At 39.8% G+C, this 24,629-nt stretch overlaps 1 protein-coding gene across 1 annotated transcript; it reads right to left on the bottom strand.

Moving 5' to 3' along the window:
• Positions 1-147: 147 nt before the first annotated feature.
• Positions 148-15,312, bottom strand: PPID (peptidylprolyl isomerase D). Its single transcript, XM_033059610.2, is given in 12 exon segments — positions 148-379; positions 843-885; positions 967-989; positions 992-1,052; positions 3,233-3,374; positions 5,844-5,950; positions 7,475-7,600; positions 8,328-8,492; positions 8,494-8,532; positions 12,749-12,855; positions 13,292-13,432; positions 15,141-15,312. Coding segments are annotated over 12 exon segments (1,128 nt in total). The 5' UTR covers positions 15,226-15,312; the 3' UTR covers positions 148-290.
• Between the last annotated feature and the right edge of the window lie 9,317 nt (positions 15,313-24,629).

Raw genomic sequence — 24,629 nt, forward strand, 5'->3', positions numbered from 1 at the left:
GGAACTATGAAAATGCCTACATTCTTTTTGTGTGAAACTGCTTAGAAAGCAATTTTAAGCTGTGAAAACAACCACCTTGCTTTACACATTAGAAAAATACCTGAGTTGCAAAATTCAGTTACTACAGCTTAAAAAGAGAAAACCACATCACCTTTGAACAGTTTGTCTTTATTATTAGATTTTTGTGTTGTAAACACTGAAAAAATGCAGCAGAGGGCAAATGAAAGAAGCAGCTCCATTTATCCTTTTGCATGAGTTAGTGCATAGATTTAAATGTTTAGAAAAAAAAATCAAGCAAACATTTTAGCGTAAGCTGCTTTCTCCTTCTCCTTTTGGGCTTTTATCTTCTGCTTGATTTTAAGTGTTTCTGTCTGGATGGCTGCTCAAAAAGAAAATGACATTGTTACAGTAATCTCTTTACCTTAGGTCTCCTCATAGGTTAATACCTATGTCATTTCATAAAACTGCATTTAATCTTTGTTTAGGTCAGATATTAGCAGCAAAAGCCTCATCCCTTCCTTTGTCTCAACTGGGAAGGTAACCACATGGAGTGTGTAGCAAGCATGGTATTGGTGCCAACACAGGACTCAGGAGCTAAACATCTCACCCAATCAGAGCAGGAAATTAAGCTAGTAAGAGCCCTGTGAGATACAGACATCGTTAAGAGGAATGCTGCTGACCTACATAAACAGGTTTTCCTATGCAATGGAAGCATCACTGCTGTATAAAATCAGGTTTTCCAACTCAGTGGGTTCTGTGCTCAGAACATCAGTGTTAAAGAAGCTAGCATGTTAGGCACCATGCTGGTATGAATTCCAACTGAAAGAAACAGCTTATTTTACCTTTATCTTCAGGGGCTATTTCATGAGCCTTTTTAAGATCAGCCTTAAATAAAAGAATAATATAAATGAATGATATGACAGAATTTTACATTTAAAAAGAAAAAAAAAAAGAGGTGATCCTTACCAGTGCTTGATCAAGATCTTTATTCCCTGCCATCCTTGAGCCCGTCTGTAGAGAGCTTTAGTATTTGCTGGATCTATTTTAAGAGCCTGTAAATTTAATAAAATTGTCACATTAACATTTCTTATACTTCACAGCCTCCCATCTCCACAAATGGCACAATTCACACCAGCAGACAATCTTCACAGTTGGTTTGAGGGTAAGCTGTCAAAACATTAACTGTGTAAAAGGAATGCTATAATGCAGCACACTGAATAGCAAGTAACAGCTTCAGTACCACTGCACCAAAAGTGGTCTTTTGTGAGGGATGAACATATATGAGGCCCAAATGGAACAGTTGTGTGAGTGTTTGTGTGTATATAGACAGCTCTCATGGCTGAAGAATTGCTGCAGTTCAAAGTATCCTAACCTTGAGTCTCACAGGGCAACTCTCTATTGCAGTTCCTTCCTTCACACCAAAACCTCCTCAAATGGCATCATAAATAAAACACAGAGATTTTCTGCGAAAATTTTTTTCACTATGGGCTAGAGAGATACATGCAAGCAATCCATCTCATCATGCTTCAGGAACTTTGCCAAGTTCCAGTCGTTATGCCTTTTTTGAGCTGAATGTTTTCAATAATGTGCATATGCCAGCTCTAATATGACAATATCAAAATAGGAAATACAGTGGCTGGGCAAAGAGACTGTTCCACTATTTCATTACTTTGACTTTTTTTTCAGAGTACCTCAAATAATCTGGTTACCTTATCTTGCCTGTGAAAATCACATTTTTATTGCAGTTAGTTCTATAGTGTGTCTTTATTATTTTAAAGAATATAGTTTCTCAGTGTTTAGGGGAAATGCAACGTCACAGCAATGTGCTGCTTTAGTAATTTAATTCATTAACTTTACATCATTAATAGACAACACATCCATGTTTTTTTTTAAATCACTTGGGGACTGGCGGTTAATACAAAGGAACTATTACTGTGGGTGCTCGTCTTGATCCATCTACTATAAAGCCTTCAGCCTCTTCTGTGCTGAGAATCAGCTGTCTGGGTTGTATACGCAGAGGTAGCATTCTTTGGTTTTACCTTGCCCATGGTGCTTAAAGGTATTTCAGTGCAAGGTTTGTTTGAACAGGTTTAACTGTTCATAATTCATTATTTACAACAAAGCATGGATTCCAGGTTGTTAATTTAAATTGCTTTTGGCCTTGTGAAATCATAAAAGTGAAAGTTTCTCATTAACAATTACCTAGAACTTTATTATCTAATTTTAGGAAACTGGTGTTCTGATTAAAGCACTTGACAGAGTTATGAGACATAAGCTAAATACCTTACAGAAATCTATTTTAACTATGGAGTTGCCTTTATCTAACAATTTTTTAATCTTAAAAAAAAGAAGTGTGATTTTCTTCCCACAATGGCAAGTATTATTAGTTGTAGTAATTTCTACCTGTAACACTTTTGTTTCAGTTTTTACTGTTTTCTAGGTATGTTTCCTATTTTCTTCTTTCCTCTTTCCCCATTTGTCCATTCTGAAATATGGGTTTTCCACCACTGGCAGGCTAGAAAGCAAGCCAGCTTTCTAATGACTTCACACACAGATTAGCTGAGACTCCTGCTTTCAGCACAAAGCCCTAGGAGACGCTGCTCAAGATCCTTTGCTAACAGATAAGAGCATTCTTTCCTCTGTTTCCTTCAAAACATTGGAGTTTTACTGAATTACTTAAAGTTTCCTCAAATTTACTAAATTTGCACTATGCCCATGTCATGGTTACTTTTTTTTTTTCTTTAATTCCACTGGGGTTTTTTTTCCCAGATTTATCATTACCTTGTTTCTTTCTTCCTATTCAGTCATTTTATTTCACCACTAAGCCTACCTGAAATGTTAGTTACTTACTTAGACTGTCCCAGCCATGAATAAAATACAAGGCCATTAAATCTAGAGGCAAGTAAAACATTTTGCTCATACTCATCTTCCAGAGAAAAGTATTCCTCTTTCACTGAACACAATTTAACTATTTGTAATGTAAGAAGTAGCTCTGCAAACCAAACTGACAATGTGTGTTTCACCTGGCAGTAAGCAACAGCCCTCTTTTATTTCTAATGATTCATTTCAATTTCAAAGTCTTTTTAAAAAGTCACATATAGGAAAGTTAGTACTAACTTCACCATGAGCTTCTACTTGTTTACTTTGAAATCATAAACTTGTCAGAAGACTCTTTAAAAAAGTTTTGTAGTCTTGTGTCTATATAGGCCAATTCTTGAAACATTACATTTACCTCTGAACAACTCTCAATGGCTCCCTGCCAATCTGACAGTTTGAGTTTGCAAGCACCAATGTTTAGAACACAGGTCAAAGCAACAGTCTTTAACTTGGGTTTGTCTGACTCCTCTGCCACTGCTTCAGATGCTTCTACATACCTGCAGAAAAACAGATTCACACACAACATGTATTAGTGTTGCAATCCCCATTTTGTCCTGCCCTTAGCTATCTCTCTGCAGATATGTGTGTACCAGTCTATTCACACTACTTCTAAAGCAGCTGCAATTCAACTAGTACAGATTTTTATTAAACTAAATACATAAAACCCATACTAACAAAAACAATCAATTCACTAAGGAATGTTTTCCTGTTAGTCCTCCACTGTACTAGTACATTCTTTTTCTTAGACAAACGCATTATTCTACTGCAGGAAAACATTAGAATTTATCTCAGCTTATTCTCAAAAAACATGCTGCTCATCAGTGCCAAAAAATCAACACCACAGCTGCACCTTCCATATTCACAAGAAGCTTCATCTTGAGTTCCCTCAATAATCATTTAATTAGCTCAGGCATTTGTGGCTAAAATCTGAAGCTAACTCTACTTTGTATAAAGGAGTGTGGTTTATGAGCATTAACAACACCATCTTCTTCTCACTGTCTTCCTTCATGACTGTTCCTAAACTTCAAAACTGACACTGGTTGAGGATGGAACCACAGCACTTGCTACATCTCTGTTTCGAAAGTGAATTTCTTAATTTACAATGTGCTAATGCTGTCTGATTTTTATTTCCAGTGGCAAAGGTCTGCTGTGGATACAGAAGTTTTAACTCCTTAATGGTCTATTTAATAGAACTTCTGTGAGTTTTATTTTTAATGAAAAATTGTGCTTGCATACATTCACATTTTAAGCATGTCATGAATTAATGTAGTCTTTGCAGATCAGTGCCGATGTCAGTTCACTTTCTGCATGCCCTTTTTTGTTGTTCATATACAACCTTTGGAACACAAAAATTAGCAATGCTTTAAAAGTAAATTAGATGTAGTCTCAGGGCATGTTCCACTTGCTGGGCATCATGCAGAAGATGAGAACCAGAAGAAAGAGAAAACAGTTAAAAAGCAAGGAGAGTTATAACACAAATCTGTAGTAAGTTCAAAACAAATAGAACACATGTAAAATATTAATAAATCACACCAAAACATGAAAGACTGCAACCATTCTGGAAGTAAGATCAGAGCTTCCAAGTCAAAGAAATCAGTGAAGTAAGTATCAAGCGAGATAATAAGAAGTAACACATTTTTAAAAAAACCCTGTCAATTCTAACATATAAAATGTATTTTTTTAAAAAAGCTAAGAAGCAATAAAACAAGAAAAAGAACAGGAGAGTATAATGGTTACTGTACGTGAAAAGAAAAGGTCAGCTTTGTCAGATGGTGAATTGTACGTAAGCCATGGGATACCCTGGTAAGAGCTATTTTATTCCTATCAGTTCTGCTGAAGTGCCAGCTAAAGGTCATCACCCTACATAAAGTATTAGATTCTAAGATACAATAACAGGGCATGTCTGTAAAAGTATGGCCTATAAGGAAGAAATGGAAAGATCAGATTTGTTTCGTCTAGGAAAATTACTACAATTTCCACCTACAAGGACAAAATAAGCACCAAGGCAGCTCAAACAGGAACAGCCTTTACTGGGTATGCTTAAAAATGAACAAGTCATCTGATTGAAGGGATGGTGTAAGTATACCTGGCAATAGTAAGATACAACACAAAGATCTTTAAAGATCCATTCCAGCCTTTTTTATGTATGATTTCCAGAAGGTCTGCATAGAAATCCTTTATACTTTTAGGGTTTCTGTTTCTATGATGGGCTTTTTGAGGGCAGGTCAAGACACTGCATCTTGGGTTAATATCTGCAATTAAAGGATTCATTTTATGGTCCAGAAAGATGACATTTGAAACCCAGTCTGCTAAAACCTCAGCAGAAGCATTAAATATGCCTGATTTTTTTTCTTTACTGTTACTGTTGCTTAGCCAGTGATCACTAAGAAGGTTGGGACAAAGGTCAGTAAGTATAACTTTATTTTTAGGAGATGTTCATATACTTAAAGCAAAAAGCATGAAAATATAAAAGAAGCAGTATGGAAACAAAAGCAGAAAAACTATGGTTTTGAAGGCAAGTCTGAATTATACATGGAGTCAGGATGATGGTATGGACCCTCAGTAATGAATGGGCCACATTTATCTTTTAAACTTATCTATTTCCTAAACCTATTGCTGTTTATGAATTATAGAAAAAGTGTTTCCCTTCCTTGCTGTCCATTAACTACCCTGGATACTACTGTGCTTTTCTTTCCAGGTATGTACCAGCACAGCAAGAGTATTGTAAAAAGAGTATTTAGTCAGTTCTAAGCAATACTTCCTGCCTATGGCTCTGACCTAGCAAAGAGTAGACCTACTTGATTATGTAGCTAAAAATCAACCAGATGTTTTCAAGATTCAGAAGGCTCTTCGTGTAAAAAAGAAAAGAGCACTGCATCAGGCACTTTATAAATGTGCAGATCATTGCTTAACAGTGGTATTAATTTGGGTTACAGGAACTATCTGATTGAGGATGAGAACCTTACCGTAAACTTTTACTATACTTTTTAGCTGCCATTGCCCAATTTTGCGATTTGAAGAAAGTATTTCCTATATTCTTTGTGTCTTCTGCTACGGCCACAATCTTGTCAACCTAATAAAATAGATGGGAAATACAAAATATGAATGTATTTATGAAAGAAGTCATGAATTAACTAATGTTTAACAGTACAATCCCAGGCCCATCCTCTTTCAGGGTTTATAAAAATCTCAGAATATAAATACTCCAATTATAGTGAGAATACTACCTTCAAACCACTTCTGTAATATTCTCTACTTTATGTAGCATAAATGTCTAAAAGATTAAATTCTTAGTGGGTTTTCTACAGTATAAATGGTGAGAAAATACTAGAGAAGAATAGCAGTCCAACTCTTTTCCCTAAATGCTGCTACCCACACAGAGCTATACATAAGGTGTTGACCATTATTCAAAGAAAAAGAAGATACATTAAAAATTATTCAACCAAGACTGTCTTATTTCTGATGAAATGCTGTCTTCTGCTTCTCACAACAGTATCACTCATGTGAACTCTGCACACTGTCAAACTGGAAGTCATATCAAACACAATTCTTCTCCCTGAACACTTAAAGTATTAATGAAAGAAGAAAAGAACAACTGCCTGTCTTTTATCAAATCCATCACTTACTATTTCCAGAATCATATACACTTCAAGTTACTTCTTCAGTGGCAATAGCTTATAATTACTGCTGTCTATTCTACCCTACTAGAATCACTAACCTTGGCAAAAACTAATCAGTGTGAGACCAATGTCACCATAGTTTCTGTAAGCTTGGGTTTATATGAACAAGTTTTGAAGTTAAAGGCCACAGGCACCTGCCAACTTCAATTCTGCACCACATCAAATGTGACCCTAAAAAATCTTCATAAGTTGAAGTGCTTCTCAATGGCCAAGGAGTTTGTTTTCTAGCTCAAACGGATTTTTACTATTCTAATTCTCTATTTGGAATCTATTCACGCAAGCCCCCCTTTTCTTCCCCCTCTTGCAAATCACTGTTTGACTTACACAGTTGGCCTAGTTCACCTTGGTGAGAAAGTAAAAGCCTGCAGAAAGCAGCTTTCACCAGTCTGCTCTCTAACTGCCAAGGAAAGATCTTCCTTCAGTTTGAACAATCTAAAAAGTCAACAACTACTGGAAATTAAGAACAACTAGCTCTGATGTAGTAAAAACCTTTTAAAAGGCCGATCCTTTAGTTCCAATAAGTGGGGCAGAGTCTGTTAAAGGGTGGGTATTTTAAAAAGTGTGTAGGTAACAATATGAAGTTAAGTCATCTGCAGGATGGAGTTCTAGTAATTGCAATTTGACATTACAGCACAAACAAAAGTAAAAAGAAATCAAGAACAGAAAATAAGTGTGACAATTTTAAGTGAGGTTTTTCGTTACTGGGGGAAAAAAATGGGCTGCCATTAGCACTGAAAAAAAGAGATAACAACCCCTTCCCACACAGCCTTCTATTTTTTAAAATGGAATGTCACCATTTAATCAGGACCTCGATCCATTCTTAAGAAAAAAAGCTTAATGAATATCATCACAGACACCACGTAACTCAGATTATCTACAAATCTTGCAATCCGTAAAATACCCAAAAAGAAAAATACTTACATCTTCAAGTCTATATCTGAATCTTCAGGAAAATCTGGATGAGCATCTCCAGATCCATCCTGAGGAGTAATTCCCCAGTCATCTCCTTCCTTTAGCTCTCCACACTCAGCGATGATGCACAACTGAAAACAGAAGTACTGCTTATTAGGACAATTTTTAAAAAAAACAATAACTTCTAAGTGCTCTTTGAAATTTTGAAATTCCATAAAAAGACTTTTTCATCTGTTGTTTGGGTGCATTTATTTCAGAAACCCATCACATCATTAGCCTATCTTCATCAAAAGGCTTTTATCGCCCAAAGTATAGCATTCAGAGGATCAGCATTCCAAAAACACCATACCCACACTCACGGAGAGGCCGGAAGAGGAACTGGCAGCAAGCTGAGTGCAGCAAAACACAAGACATGGAAGTTCTACTACATTCGAGAAGATGGTTATTTCTTCAACTGCCAAGATTTTTAAAGTTAGAGGTATTAATTCATCAAACACCCACAAACTGCCTATGACCTACACACCAATTGCTTTTTCAGAAACACGACTTCTGACATAAAAATTACAAGAATTATGTATCATTTAGATGGGATTCTGAATTCCACCTTTTAATTTCATCGCCCATCCCACAGTTCTGGCAAAGGCTTCCACCTTCACAGCTGTGTTGAACAATAAACGGTTTATGCAAGGGAAATGTACAATGCAAGAACAAAAGCCTCATAAGAAGGACAATAAATGGAAATTACCAGTTAGTAAAAACAACTGTCTAATATTTAATAGATCTAAATATCTACACCTAGCATTTAGAAGAAATTATTATACATCATATCGTGAAATAATAAACATCATCCTTCAGAGCTTTGCATTTTTCTTACCTCAGCAGGATTTCTCCTTTTACTTCAACGTTTTCTAGTATTTTAACTACACCCATTCCTTTGATCACTTGGCCAAACACCACATGTTTTCCATCCAGGTGAGGAGTAGGCACAGTTGTAATAAAGAACTGAGAGCCATTAGTACTCAGGTCCTGCATTTGCCATGCTCAGCAGACCTGGTTTGTCATGCTGCATTGGGGAGGGAAAAAAAATCACTATCAACATTTAAAATATGTTATAAAACCATATGGAAGATTCTGTAAGGTTGATCATGAACACAGCCAGGACAGCCGTAACAACTTTGTAAACCAGACAGTTAGATACAAGTGGCAACTAATTTTACCTATCATGACTGAACAGGCCAAATGCTCAGCTCTGGGTCTTTACCTGCCCCCTACCAACTCTAGCAAGCACAGCCACATTTGTGACTTAATGCTGTAACACCTGTCTGTTGCTTCTACACTTCATCCCCTGCCACAGCTACTGAGTTTAGGTAGATCACCTGAGAAAAGAGTCACATTCCTCACTGAATTATTTTAAGACCACTGGCCTTAAGAAACGAGGCTAAACACCACTGAAACCAACTTTAATGTTGCATTACTGAGATGGGTATGTCGTGAATTTTATAAGGGCTATTCACACAAAGTATGATGTAAAACTGTGTACTTGAGAGAACTGTGGTCTTTAAAATGTATGGGTTGGTGATTTGTTTGGGGATTAAAAAATCCCCAGACTTCACTTTCCTAGACACAGTTTTTAGTCTGTTGGGATTTTTAACCATATAATTATTTTGCAACTTAAGCCCCTAGGCCTCAAACAGAAATAAAAATTGATAAACAGCCCAATGTAAGAAGATACTGTTTAACTTTTTTTCTTGCAAGTTTTGAACTAAGACTTCTGTCCCATCACAGAGATTACAGTAATTTCATGATCAAAAGCCGCACCATTTTGACTAAATTTTGGTCCCAAACCCAAAGTGTGGCTTATAATCAGGTGCGGCTTATATATGGACAAAGAATGAAAAGTTGCTGTTTTAGTTTGGAGGACAGGTGTCTGCTGAGAAAGGCAGGAACTTCTCTTTGAAATGGAGAATGTAAACCTCCTCCCTCCAAATTATTGTAATTTGAAATCAAGGGGCTTTTAAGCAAAGATATGGGAATTAGGAATAACAGTTCTTTTCTAGGGAAATTAAAATAGAAATACAGTACTACAAAGAAACAAACTGCATACCCTGACAAAGTCAGAGTACAACCCTGACACCGTGTCAGGGAGGGTGTTGGTAGCAGTTCGATATTAAATGGTGATTGCAGTCCCCTTGCAGTGACAGATGTGATTCAGTTGAAGCAGTGGTCCTGTAGAAGGTGCAGTTTCCCTCCGGAGGTCCAGTGGTGATGTGGAGAAATCCGGTTTTCCTCTGGACTCCAGTGGAAAAAGGGGGCTACCTTACTGACCCAAAACCTCTGTTTTTATTTCGATAAAGAAATGTTGGGTTCTCCCCCTGGTTGGAGCAACTTTTAATGGGATGAAGTAATTTTATCAGTCCCACAGTGGGACTCAATGGGCCATTAGCAGAAAATGACTCTCTGGAGGAAGGATGGGTTGTGAAAAGATAAAGAACAATGCCCCACCTGGTTTCAATGGATGGCCCATTAGCAGATATTATCTTCCCATGGAGATAAGGATCACTGCCCCCACCCTCAACAGATGGTGATAGAATATGTACTTTTTATCACATTCTGTATTGTAATGTGCGGCTTATAATCAGGTGCGGCTTATATATGGACAAAGAATGAAAAGTTGCTGACACCTGGAAGTGCAACTTTATAATTGGTGCGGCTTATAATTGTGAAATTACTATATATTTTGTTTTCACCTTAACTGCAAAAAATGTGTTTTTCATGCGTGTTATGAATGTCTTGTTTAACTGGGGCAACCAAGCCATGAAGATATTATTCTCCCCAAGTTGGTCTGGTTATTAAGTGCAAGGAACTCCATTTAATTCAAGTGAGGATGTTATACCAAGATACTAGTACACATCTAAAGCATTCATGCTGTGGTACTGCTAAGAAACTTGATACTGTGGGAAGGAGAGGGGCAAAAATAATGATAGCACCAAGGACATAGATTTCAGAGCTTAATAAGAGGTTGATTAATTTGAGATAACAGTCTGAGCCTGGTGTGTTTATGCATGTTTTTTCCCTACATTCTCAAGCAGTTCAAAGAACCTGTTGTTTTGAAAATTGCTTTCCCACATACTGTTTGGATTTCCATGGTGGCAGGGAGACCTCCTTGCCTAAACTATTCATCTGGTCATAAGACACAGTATGTCTGAATCTTTTCAGTCCAGGATTTGGCTTAGGTACTCCGGGAAAAGGTTAGAGAACTGAGAGCCAGAAATCACACCCAACCAACAGAAAGCTACTAGAATCTTGGCTTTGTCTGTTCTAACCTTGAAACCCACCCTGGAAGTCAGAGATGGCAAATGACAGAAGAGCCTGAGTTCTAGTGCAAGAGAAGGCAGCTGGTAGGATTGCAGCTCTCCAAAACAAATACACTTTGCATTGTAGTTGCTGGCAAACAAGTTAAAACACAAGGGTTGCCCCATACTGGATTTTTGCAAATACCATTTGAGGCTGGTCACTGCTTCATTGCCCCAGACCTATAAATCTTAGCTTCCCTCCCCCTCAATTACAGCTAACACTAGACAGTAATGGTTTGTAAACAAAAAAACAAGTAACAGTAAGTGTGAGTGTTGTCTTATACCTGCAGTTTTACCTTTTGTCTGTGAAGATGTGGGGGGACAAGTTGGAAATTTACACAAAGCAGTCTGGTGCCTTCAGTCTCCCCACTTATACACAGCTCCATTTTGTCAGGGACCAAGTTTTCAATATTAGTCCCAAATTATGAGACTCTCCCTCTATAAAGAAAACTATTGTCACTCATTAATTTTCTGGCTCTGCTTTGAAAAACACTGCAGATAGATGGAGTGTATTTCCCATTATGTTTTCTGCTGTCATTTTGTAAGCAAATCAGATTCTCTGACAGATCCAAGGCTTGCAAAACTATGCCATAGAAACAGTGCTTGGGGTTGTGTAAGTTGGGTGCTCACAACACTAGGTCCATTAGCTGGAGAAGTGGCATCAAGAAAAGCCTAGTGGGATTGATCTGAGATGTTAAGGTGACTACTGACAAAAGTTTAGCAATTTGCAACAGTCCATACAAACCAGTACAAGAACAAAGAGTTCCAGTGTCCTCAAACTTCAACAAAACAACTCTTTGTTTTCCAAGACAGTGGGTGAGAACACTGCAAGGCTGCTGGATCAAGTGCAAGAGCCAGTGAATTTCTACATAACAGAAACATTTAAACTCCCAGTAAAATCCTAATATACTTGGCAAATAGATACAGGAAACAAGCCCTCAGACTCTGTACAGAATCTATATGGGTTCTTCAACTCATCTATGGCACTCTGGTAACATTTGTTAGAGCTGAGAATTCAGAGTACAGAAATGGGAATAATGTCCATCATGTTCATAATTATCTCCAGATCTCAAAGAACAACCAAAACCAAAAAGTCATCTTCAAGGATGTGATCCCTGTGACAGTAGCAATCAACAGACACTGCTAGCAACAGTGCTGTGGGCACCACCAGTGTCAGACTTCAGAGAACACAACTGGAATTACCTTTATGATGAATACTGGAGTCACATCTCCAGCTATTGCTCCAAACTTTAGTCCTTTAAGTCCTGTGAGGAATAGCTAAGGGACCTGAGGTTTTTTAGCCTGGAGAAAAAAGGTTCAGGGGTTGACCTTATCACTCTCTACGACTACCTAAAAGCAAGGTGAGGGGTCAGTCTGTTCTCCAGGCAATCAGCAACAGGGTAAAGAGGAAATGGCCTGAAGTTGCACAAGGGGAGGTTTAAGGTTGGACATTGTGAGGAACTTCGTGACAGAAGGGGATGGGCTGCGCAGGGAAGTGGTGAAGTCATTATCCCTGGAGGTGTTCAAGACCTGACTGTATGTGGTACTTAGTGCTACACTTTAGTTGATGTGTTTGATCAAGGCTTGGACTTGGTGATGCTAGAAGTGTTTTCCAACGTAACAGACTCAGTGATTCTGTGAGCCTGATACAGGATTTTGATATCTGATTAGTGGAGGATTACTGTATTTGCTTTTCCTAAAATACTGTTTGGGGCCAAGCACAACTGCAGTCAGGGCTTTGCTTTAACCATGGGACAGTGTTGTCTGTAAGTTTTTCAGTCAATGTTGTTGAGAGTACCTCATATGCTACCACATATATCATACGAAAATGGTTAATGACAATGCTGACAATTGTTATTACTGCACAAGGAGCAACATCATTGAAACATCACAAACTGAATAGGATTACTGCTTTCAATAGCCTACCTGATAGTGAAAGTTTTCGTCTTCAAATTTCTCCCCATATATACTTTCTCCACCTGTGCCATTTTGGTTTGAGAAATCTCCACCCTGAACCATAAACTCCTTAATAACTATAAAAATAAAATAGTTTAAAAATGTATCAGCAAGGCACAAAAGGCATGAGAAAAAAAAAAGAAAAACAATTCTAAGATGGAAAAGCAATCCTTGTCACCAGCACCTAAATGGAACCAAAATCTTTTATTTATCAAGTGTCACCTAAATACTCCTATGTGGCTATCACTTAATATTTAAACTTTTATCTGAGATTAATTTCAACCTGTTTACAACTCAGAGTAAACTAGTTTTGCAAAATTAATAGTAAATTTATAATTTATTATTGTCAGTGCATGGTAAGAACATGTAATCATTAGAAGGATCAAAAAGTGAAAAACTTTACTGAAGAAAAGTTATTTCTTTAACAATCATTATTATTTAATATTATTTCAAATATTCATGGTAGACAACTTTTGTTACCAATAGGAAAACAGAGGATTTCCCAGAACTTACTTCTGTGGAAAGGACATCCTTTATAATGGAGAGGTTTTCCAGTGGTAGGCCCTATTCCTTTTTCTCCTGTACATAACGCACGGAAATTCTCAGCAGTTTTAGGTACAATGTCAGCAAATAATTCAAAGACAATACGTCCAACTGAAATGACAAAAAGAAAATGAGACATTTTTAATTCTTGTCCTTGGCATGGTGATAAGTTGAGCATTTTATGTCAACATAAACGTTTTAATTAATGTTTCAAGTTTTATTATTATTATTTATTTAGATTACTATTCAATTTCCATCTTGGGGTTGCTCCATGGCAATTGCTGGCAGAGTTACATTGGATTTTTAGCAGGGTTATTAGCAACAGTGAATTCTACTGTCAAAAATAATGTAGGAGGAATCGACAGATTCTGCCAAAACCTAATGAAAATGCCAAATGCATTTTCTCCCAAAAAAAAGGTATGTGGGAAATCACACACACATATACTAAAGCCAAATTATGAATTTTAATACGCAAACTTATTTTATATCATTTTAGTATATATGTAGTTTGTTCAATCAAAAGTAGATAGAATACAAAAAGACTGTTTTGTGGAGACCTTTAATCCATAAAAAAGCTTATGCTGAACATCCCTTACTCCTAACTCTCTTAAATCTGAATGTTACTAAGACACAGTAGTACTTTACATGTATATGAATAATGGGTATTTACAATTAGAGACACCACAAGCAATTGCTAAATCCAAAACTTTATAGATTTTAACTAAAGGAAATTTAACCTGAGTAGCTAACAGACCCTGTAATAGCTGATAAATGGATTCTATCACGAATTGTCATTCCTTCACAAACTGGCTTCTCACAGAGCTATTTCTCCCTCCTAGCAGCTGCCATCAGTTGATGCTCCTGTTTTCTTATCAGCCTCACAGTCAATTAATTAACATAACCTCACTCTACGGAAACTAAATGTAAATATATTTATTCTAATTAATACAGGAATGAAAACAAATTAGACAATTGAAGTCAATAAAAGGCAAATCATCTCACAGACTTCCTTCTTTTATCCTTCTAAGTAACAGAATGAATAAATGAAAAGCAGTATCCTGAAAGATTTAGGCAGTCCCTATCTTTATCCAAGTGAATTTTTTAAACCTACACTTTCAGGCACTACCACAGCTAACCTGTTGTTGTTTCCTTATTTCCATTTTGACCGTTTGCCCAGATTTTTCAATGACCTCTGGCAGCACTGGCGCTACCAAGAGAACCAGGGCTGCCAGTTTCCCCGAGCTTCCCCCGCGCAGCCCCCGACGGCCGGCCCGGCAGCCAGGCACGACTGGTCGTGCTGCGGCAGGTCCCCGGCCACGGCGGGGCCCAGGGCCGCGAGTCCGGGGGCGGCTCAGAGCGAGGCCACGCTCGGCACAGCGCACACGTGGAGGGCGGCGCGGGAGCGGCTGCACATGCGGGCAGCTCCGGGAGCCGAGGACGGGCAGCTCGGGGAGCCCAGGATGGGCAGCGCCGGGTGCCAGGGAATGCGCGGCACGGGGTCAGCGGCGGCGGTTGTGCCCCGACCCCCCGGCATCACCCCCGGCACCCCCGGCCCCATTTTGCCTTTCTCTCCATGTTCCTTGGGCCTGTTCCCTCTGGCGGGGGAGGCCCGTTCGCGGCGTGGCCGTCCTCCTCCTCCCGCTGCCGGGGCTGTGCGCTCGTAGCCCGAAAAACAGCGCCCCGCCCGGCCCGGGGTCCCCCCACGTCCTGAACGCTACGGCCCGGCCCGCCCCAGAGCCGCTCCTGCAGCCCAGCCCAGGCCCCCGACAGCGCCCCGACCTCGGGGGCTCGCCCGGATATCGTCGCGCCCCCTCCCCACCTCGCTCGCCCCTGATGTCCACATCGAAGAAGGCGCAGGGATTGCTGGCCTTGCTGCGCCGGGCGACAGGGGACGGGTGTGACATCCCGCAGCTGTCCGCGATCCCGGCCGCCCGCGGGTCAGGGCCGTTCGGCGCTCCTCCCCCACCGGCGGGGGGCGGGCGGCCGGTCCCCCTGGAGCCCTCAGCCCTCTGATGGCTGCTGGAACGGCCCGCCCCTGGTCCTGCCTCTGAGCGGCTTTAAGTGACTCCGAGATAATCCGCAGAGAAGGAGTGTTGCATTCTCGAGGTTATATACATGTAGAAAGCCTGGAAATATGGGGGAGAAGATTTTAGGTTTTGCCTGGGTTTATATTTTATGAGAGAAATGGCGGCTGTGTGAAAAGTGGTGATCCGTGGCAAAATGGGGAAATTGTCAAAAGTGACTATTATCACAAAAAGGTTTAGAAACACAGAATAACTCCAGCATTCTTAAGGTCTGAAAACAAAATATGTTTTCATCCCAAAGGATGAATATCACAATAATTGCTCCAAGGCAAACAATCTTTTTGGATATTTGTCTTCACCAACGAACGTGAGTGCTGTCAATACACTTGGTGTAGGGTTCCCAAGCAGGTGAATGGTTCAATATGGCCACATCCTGTACTCAATGGCATCATGGAGGCAAGGTATATGAAGCAAAAACAAAAGGGGCAGAAGAGTGCTGGGGCCGGACTCCTGATAACTTACAGTCTTTCTGGGAAGGCTGCTGATCAAAATACGCCTCTTTATTTCTTGAACTCCTCTAATCTATCCCAGAAACTTCTACATTCATTGTTTGATTCATTGTGTTCTCCAAAGGCTTTCTCCTGTAATTCATATCTATATGTTTGGACTTCATCAAGCTGTTGTATGTTGTCAACATTGGATGTGTCAGAGGGCAATTGTAATTCCCAGACTGAAAGAAAAGATAAAGTAGCACTGATATTAATAACTGCAGTCCATATACTGCATTGTAATCATTTCCACACATCTGCACGGATGTTGGGTAGGAGAGGTGATTGGCACGGAGTGCTATTACACATTGCATCTGGGAACCCTTAACAGAAGGAATAGCCATCTGGGAACACTTAGTGAGAAATCAGTGGAACCACACCAAGACATTTCTCTCTCTGAACCAGGTCATGCAGCTGTGTCAAGGATTTCACATGCTCCACAATGTCAAAGGCCATGATGTCAGTGCTTTGAGTCATCTGTAATTCGTGAGGCATTTGGCCATGGTGACTGGCTGGGATATTTTTATCATTACACTTAGCATAGATGAAGTGCAGTGGTGTAGAAGAAGCAGTCTCATACCAGCCATGTGCACTTGCTGCCCAGTAAGCCAACCATATCCTGGACTACATTAAAAGCAGTGTTGCCAGCAGGACGAGGGAGAATATTCTGCCCTCATGAGACCCCACCTGCAGTGCTGCATCCAGCTCCGGGGGTCCCCAGCACAAGAAGGATGACAACTTCTTAGAGTGAGTCCAGAAAAAGGACACCAACATCATGTAAGGGATGAAGGGATTGACTACAGGACCTCTTCTATGAAGAGAGGGTGAGAGAGCTGGGATTGTTCAGCCTGGAGAAGAGAAGGCTCTGAGGGAGAACTTAATGCAGCATTTCAGTACTTCAAGGGACCTATAAGAAAGACAGGGACAAACATTTGTAGTAGGGCCTGTTGTGATAGGGGTAATGGGATAGGCAAGGGCTAATGATTTTAAACAGAGGAGGGGTCAATTTAGATTAGATAAAAGAAAGGAGAGTGTTACAATGAGGGTAATGAAACACTGGAATAGATTGCCCCAAGAGATGGCAGATGCATTATCCCTGGAAACATTCAAGGCCAGGATGGGCAAGGGTCTGCAATACCTAGTCTTATTGAAGATGTCCTCGCTCATTGTAGGGGGGTTGGACTAGAAGACCTTTTAAAGTCCCCCCCAACCTAAAATATTCTTTGATCTCAGTGAGTCAGTTGCTAGCCAAGTGAGTAGAGTCTAGAGAAGTCTAGACATCAGAGTAAAGTGTGTGTTGTTGGTGTGTGTACCCTGCAAGAGCTGTTGGCAGTCAGGAAGAAGCAGTGATTCATTCTTCCAGGAGTAGACTTATTTAGTCCCTGCAGGTTTTTTTTGCTGGTTAAATTGGAATAGTCTAGATTCTAGATTAGTAATTCTTTTTACACCAGCTGCTTGGAAGTCCCTGTGTGCGAGGTCCTTTAGAGGTACAAAGAAAGAGGCATCCCCACGATAATTTGGAGATGTGAGCTGAACAACAGAGAAATCAAGTGATTTTCTCAGTGTCAGTAGGAGATTCTGGAAAATATGTGAGCTGAATTACTATCTCCCAAGCACTCCAGTAGCATAGTTAGTTTCATATTAATTTATAGTTATTGACAGATTGTAAACAAACAAGCATAATGTGACTTCTGTCAAGAATTTACTGAGTGATTTCATGTTCAAATTAATATCTTAAATTATACACCGAAATTATGCACAAATAACCTCTTCCATAGTTAGACTTCCATTATAAAGTCCTCTAAAATCAGTTTTCAAGCAGTAAAATAACCCCTCTAATCCTTTGTGATCTTGTAATTTAAAAATATTTCCTATCACCAAAATACCTCTTATCTTTTGACACTTCCCATCGTTTATGCACTAAAAGCCTATAAAATAGTACATTGAAAATACTCACTGAATTGTCTGTTAATTTTTTTAATTCACCTATTTATTTTTCCACACATGCAGGCTTGACTACCCAGTAAAGTAGTTTAAGCATTATCAATAGATAAACATGTTGTGAGTGCTAAAATCCTGAAGCCAATAGCTTCAAGGAAAGGTCTCCCTTCTGTCAAGTACATCATACTTGCCGGAGTATGACCTTCCAGCCTAATTAAATATCCCTGTTTGAAAAACAGGTGTCTGCTAAGAAAGGCAGGAGTATCTCTTTGAAATGGAGAATGTAAACCCCCTCCCTCCAAATTATTATAATTTTGAAATTAAGGGGCTCTCAGGTAAAGATATGGGAATAGGAATAACAGTTCTTTACTAGGAAGATTAAAATAGAAATACAGTATTACAGACAAGAAACCCAAAAAACTGACAGAGTCAGAATACAACCTGAACTCCTCGTCAGTCAGGGTGTTGGTAGCAGTCCCATTAAATGGTGGCTGCAGTCCTCCTGGAGTAACAGATGCAGTTCAGTTGAAGCAGTGGTCCTGTAGAAGGGTGCAGTTTTCCTCCAAAGGTTCAGTGATGATGTGGAAAGATTTGGTTTTCCTCTGGAATCTAGTGGAAAGAAGGCTGCTTTGGTATTCCAAATCTCAATTTTTATCTAGGTAGGGAAAGGCTTGGCTCCTCTCCCTGGGTGGAGCATCTCCCAATGGGATGACGCAATTTTATCAGTCATATGGTGGGACTCAATGGGCTATTAACAAACTTTATCTTCCCGAAGGAAGGATGGTTTGTGGAAAAGATAAAGAATGCTGCCCCACCTGTTTTAACGGATGGCCCATTAGCAGAGAGTATCTCTCATGGAGATAAGGATCACTGCCCCACCTAGTTTCAACAGATGGTGATAGAATACATCTGGTCATCTTGGTCAAATCTTTCATTGCAACCCAAGACATTAAACTCAAAGATCAGCCTGTTACAAAATCTTTGGTTTTATCTCTTCTTCCTTCCCTGACTAATTAGCAAGCGATCATTGATAAATGCATAGAAATGCATATGTAATTCTAAAACCGGTACTCACAATGGAACACACAATAAGCAAATTTATTTCATAATTATTCTAGCCTAGTTTGCATTCAAGAAATAATAAACTACAAAATAAAGTATTTATAGTTGTTGCAGATTTTGTTAAGATGGACAAATATGTATACATACAGACTAGGATTTTTTCCTTTTTGTTTTTCTTGCTTTTTTTCCACCTTTAAATCTGTATTAGACACTATAAAGAAAATAGAAGCTTAAGTATGCTAATTCCACTGGAAAATGAGTGCTTTTGGCTCAGTGCAGGTCTGCCTTATCTAAGGATATTAAAAGCCCTTTTGCTTTGTACAGAAGTAATCATTTGTGAGGTTTTCATTGGACTGACTGCAGCTTCAGAATATGATGCAGTACTGTTAGGATCTATCTGACAAGCAATTGAAACACATACCTTGTCATCTTTTCAGAACAGCAATCAAGAAGCTCCCAACATGCACATTCTTGGAAAGGATGCTTTTACTGCTGGCTGTGAAATATAGCAGCCACTCAGCCTTCCCTGTGCCGTGTGACAAACAGAGTGCCTCACGTGCTATTCCTGTGTGACCTGGCACATCAAGCATGTCACCTTCATGAGTGACATATGAGACAGGAAAAAAAATCTGGTTTTTCACCATCAGGTTTATTGTTAACCACCTGTACCAAGTCTTTTATTGCATAAAATTAAATAAAGAGGGCCCAGATTAAAATCATACTGAGCAGTTACTAACTCTGTGCAGATTCCTCTAAGCTGAATTAAAATGCAATGTTAAACAATGAAAGACCCACATGTTCTTGTCTGAGGGTGTTTAAGAAGAAAATTTTCCATACGGAGTGACATGACAGAAGCTGAAAAATAAAGTCATGCATTTACTTGTCACTAGCTTTCACATATGCTGATCCCTGAGAAGCTGTTAAGAACAAGCAAGAATAAGCAGACATTTTTGCTGTGTATTTTAGGTCTGCTTAAAACATGTTTTAGAGTCAACTATTCAGAGTAGTGTTTAGGACCTCAGGATGTGAGGAGGTGAGGAGGAGCATGCCTGTGACTTCTTGACCACAGTAGAAATCATGGCTTGCAAGGAGAGGCCCAAAGTGTCAGCTAGCAGCTGGTCACTGCTGCAGCATTGCAGGATATCGGTTTTGTTGCCAAACTCCTGCGCTCAGTTTTGATACAAATGTGTCCTGATATTACTGCAATTTCTTGAAAATGCATGCTTATCACAGTTACCACCAAAAGGTACTAAAAGATCAATTATGATGACTGCAGTCTTTCTTACATAGAAAATGTTTTTCAGTCTGCACCTGATTGGGTAGGATGGAGTCCAAGGTGATCTAGATCTGCATGGACTTAAAGACAAGACTGCAGCCAGCAAATAGGAAGGCCCATGACAGATTCACCACTGGAAATTGGGGACATGAGGATTTCCAGCTAGACTTTATATGGAGACCTGGGCAGGAGCTTTGTTAAGAAGAGAAACCAAACCAGGTTCTAAACAATATTTGAACATTCACAGGTATGGTACATTTTCAGGGTCTTCCTGGAGGAAAAGTAGTGTACCCTTGCTCTAGGAAATTTGACAAGATAGTTAAGTACAGTAGTGATTGCAGAGGACTGTACCTATCACCTTCATACAATCTAATTCTCTTCCATATTACTTGATATTTATATTTTGGTGATTAAAAGAAGACACTCCTCATCTGGCCATTCTCTTTGCTTTTAATACCAAAGACTGTTGAAAATTACAATGTTTCATAACATACATCAATATTTCCCAGTAATTTCGAATCAATTAAACTAATATTTCCCTTCAAACTCTCTTTGGGTTTTAAGTTTTTCACTGTTCCACACAGTGAAAATGCTTATCTGTATTATGGCAGCACCTCTGTGGCTCTATTCAGGGGCTGGGGAAAGTTGCTGCAGCAACAGCTCAAGTTATGTAATACTTCAATGAAGGATGAGTAAGCTGGTTTGCAGAGGGGTGCAATTCCAAGCTTTCCTTTTCTGTCAGTTTATGTCTCTGCTTGTGAAGTGAAATACATTTTACAATAGGTTTCTAAATCCTCTGTGGAGAGTAATTTAGATTTAATGTGCTAAATAGTAATAATAACAATATGGAGAGAGAACTATTCTGGGTATTTCTTAATATCACATTTTACTTGGTATGTTTGAAGTGGCATTAGATCTGGATTTTATTTATTTCACAGAATCAAAAATGTTGCTGATGCATTGCAAAGTATAGCAAGACTTAACCTGGGTTCATGTAACCTGAACAGCATGAATTACCACACTAAGCAGTAAATCATTAACAAACATCTTGGATTACCAAATTTTTTGCTAAATCTTCAGAGTTTACCTGTTCTGGCCTCTGGCTTCTTTTTGCAGTACCTCCAAAGCCTAGTTCTGACAACAGAGGTTTAGGAGCGTTTTGAATTTGTGCATTCAGGACTGAGCAGAGTGGAATGAAAGCATCCATAAAGGAATTCAACATTTCATCCAGGCATAAGTGATGGGGAGGCAAAGTGTCACTTGGACTTGGCTTTTAATCCTGCCTGTCCTGGACCTTTAACCTGGCTACATTTTCAGGAGACAATCTATAGAGAGATATACTATGAAACATTGATATGCATTGATATGCTCTTCCAAGCATTCAGCTATGCCAGGATTTGAATGATCCTTTTTATATATTGTCAGTTTCCTAACTATTCCCCATCTATTTCTGCATTGAGAATCTGGCTCCTTTTCCTACTGAAGTTTAAACAACTAAATTGTCTTTCTCTGCACGTAAAGAGTCTGACCCTCAAGCAGAATATCAGTTTTTGATTTTTAAAGGCCATTTTTATTTCCTGTATTTCCTAGAAGAATGGGGGCTGTAGACACATTATCTTGCTGTAAATGATCTTTGCTTGACAGCTGATATGGATTTTTTCTTTGCATCAGCTCCTATTTTGCACTCTGTGGTAAGTGAAAAATCACTGCATTGCTTTGCCAGGTGTTCTTTATAGCCCAACTCTGGGGTGTGACAGTACATTTCGATGTGAAAATTATTTTGTATTTATTACTTTGCTGATTCTGCTGTTTTCCCTTTTTTTTTCCCCCTCACAGAAATAGCCTTCAGAACACTAGAATCTTAATATGTTGTTATCAGTTTCAATAGTGATGATCACACACATTAACAGAACATAACGAGAACTAATTTTGCACTGACCATACAGCCAACATGTAGGGGTACATTTACATTGTAGGGTACTGCTATTTGTGAAGAGAGGTATCCCAGTTGTCTTCACTGACTTTGTCTTGCTTCATATTTTGGAGTGGCATCCGGGCATACAAAGTGGATTATTTTCAGATGAAACCAAACCACATACTTTTCAGAAACACATTCAGTGTTCCTCAACCACTTGACATGCATTCTGCTGATAGGACCAGACTGCAACCAGTCCAAAATAAATAGACTAGTAAAATGTTTGTGTAAAATGTAAAATGTTAGTGGTGTGGACATTGGGAGATACTGTTGTTAGCCTCTGATTCTGCCCCCACTGGTCAGCACTCCTTGCTAAACACTGATGGACCTTACAGGGGCAGCCACAGTGTTCAGTGCTCACAACTTTTAAGTTTCTCAGGACTGTTCCTTGAGAAATGCAGTCCAGTGATTATTTCTGGAGCTGGATGCCTAGATTCTCATTTTGTGTTGATTACTGTGTCAACTATGATGTCTTTCATCTTGTCCAGCCACATCCTGCTGTTTGCCTTTCTGTGTCCTTCAGCTTTGTTCGAGTGGATGACTCTAATGATTGAGGGCAGTAACAATTTACATTGGGTATTCAGTCTCACAGAGGAAGTAGTTAAAGCCCTCTGAGAATGGACCTCCAGGATCAGTTGAAGTACTACCAAGATTCAGTCTGGTGTTAATCAATGGTGCAGCTGATCAGATTATCAGGCCAGTAGACAATCACCTCTTATTTTAAGGGAAATCAGCTTCTCCAGATAGTGAACGGCTTACTCAGAAATACGTTCACCATCTCTTCTACCACTACTGCATGCTGATTTTACAGACAGCTATCGTAATGATTCTTTTACAACTATTATAATAACCACTACTCTACATGTCTCATCTTCCAGTTTCCTAAAAAGAGCAGGAAGTTATTGTGATTCTGATTTTCTTGAGGTTTTGGGAGGGATTTGATTGTTTGTTTTTGTTCCACCACAGTATGCAGTGACTTAGCTGGTTGAAAAGAAGCATTTGAAATCATGTTCTCTTGGTAGGTGCATCGAGGTGTCATCCTGCTGCTGGGCAAAACATGCAAACAATCCTTTCCCTCAAATTAAACTACTATAAAGCTCCAAATGATACCTAAATACTGTAGCCTCATCTAATTATTTGTGAATAGAATAGATCTGTGTGAAAATAGGCACCATTCTAGCAGACCTACCTGCTTGCAAAAAATATTGCTGCTTGCCTGGTCAAAGACTAAAGTAAAAAATTCAGATATTGTCCAAGGGAATCACAGGTATTTCTATAATTACATGCCAGGGATTTCTCCATTACAGACATTCTAGTACTGATTAAGGAGAAAATCACAAGAAAATCTTCCTGGACCAGTGACAGATTGGTGCATGGAGCAAACCAAAGGATGTGAGCTTCCTGAAACCAAATGGATTTTTGTCAGTCTGTGGGTTTGGCTGGTGTGAGAAGGATGGGAGGTCACTTGGACATCATATTCTGCTGTCAGCCCAAACAGGGAAACAGCCCCTTCTGATGCAGGCAGTGCTCTGTTCTTGCTTCACTGCACAAATATACTGTTGTAAATCACAAACACACACATGATTTACATGTGTGCACACACAGGGCACACATACATACACAAGCACTGCTCTATCTGTAGAGAAATGTATTGTAAAATACAAATTATCCATGTGTGGATGTGGATGAAAAACTCATGCTGGCAATGTGTGCTTGCAGCCGAGAAAACCAACCAAGTCCTGGGGTACATCAAAAGCAGAGTGGCCACCAGGTCGAGGGCGGTGATTTTCCCCCTCTTTGCTCTTGTGAGAGCTCACTGGAGAATTGCATGCAGTTCCCAACAATGAGCAGTTGGAACCGTTGAGCACCACAAGGTTAAGAGGACTGGAGCACCTCCCACATGAAGACAGGCTGGGAGAGTTGTGGCTGTTCAGCCTGGAGAAGAAAAGCTTGTGTGGAGACCTCTGTGCAACCTTCCAGTATCTTAAGTGGCCTGTGTGGAAGCTGGAGAGGGACTCTCTGTCAGGAACTGTGGTAATGGGGACAAGAAATAATGGGTTCGAACTGAAACAAGGGAAATTTTGGCTAGATATTAGAAGAATCCTTTTTTATGAGGGTGGTTAGGAGCTGGAACAGGCTGTTCAGGGGAGGTTGTGGATGCCCAATCCTGGAGGTATTCAAAGCCATGTTGGATAAGAAATTTGGTCTAGTGGAGGTGTCCCTGCCCATGGGAGTACAGTTTGTGACTAGATGACCTTTAGGGCCCCTTCCAGTTCCTTCACACGGATTCTCCGGTTTCGATGTATCCGCGCTCGCCGCGTAACCCCGGCGCACCCCTCACAAGTGGCACGGCCCAGCCGGGCGCTGTTCCTTTAAGGCCGCCTCTGTGCCTTACCACGTGCTGGGGGCGGGGCGGGAGCGCCGCGCAGCCAATGGGGACCGCCGAGGGGCGAGGCGCCACCCCGGCCCCGTCCCCATCTGC

Source organism: Catharus ustulatus, chromosome 5, assembly GCF_009819885.2.
Source record: "Catharus ustulatus isolate bCatUst1 chromosome 5, bCatUst1.pri.v2, whole genome shotgun sequence".
Classification (NCBI taxonomy): Eukaryota; Metazoa; Chordata; class Aves; order Passeriformes; family Turdidae; genus Catharus; species Catharus ustulatus.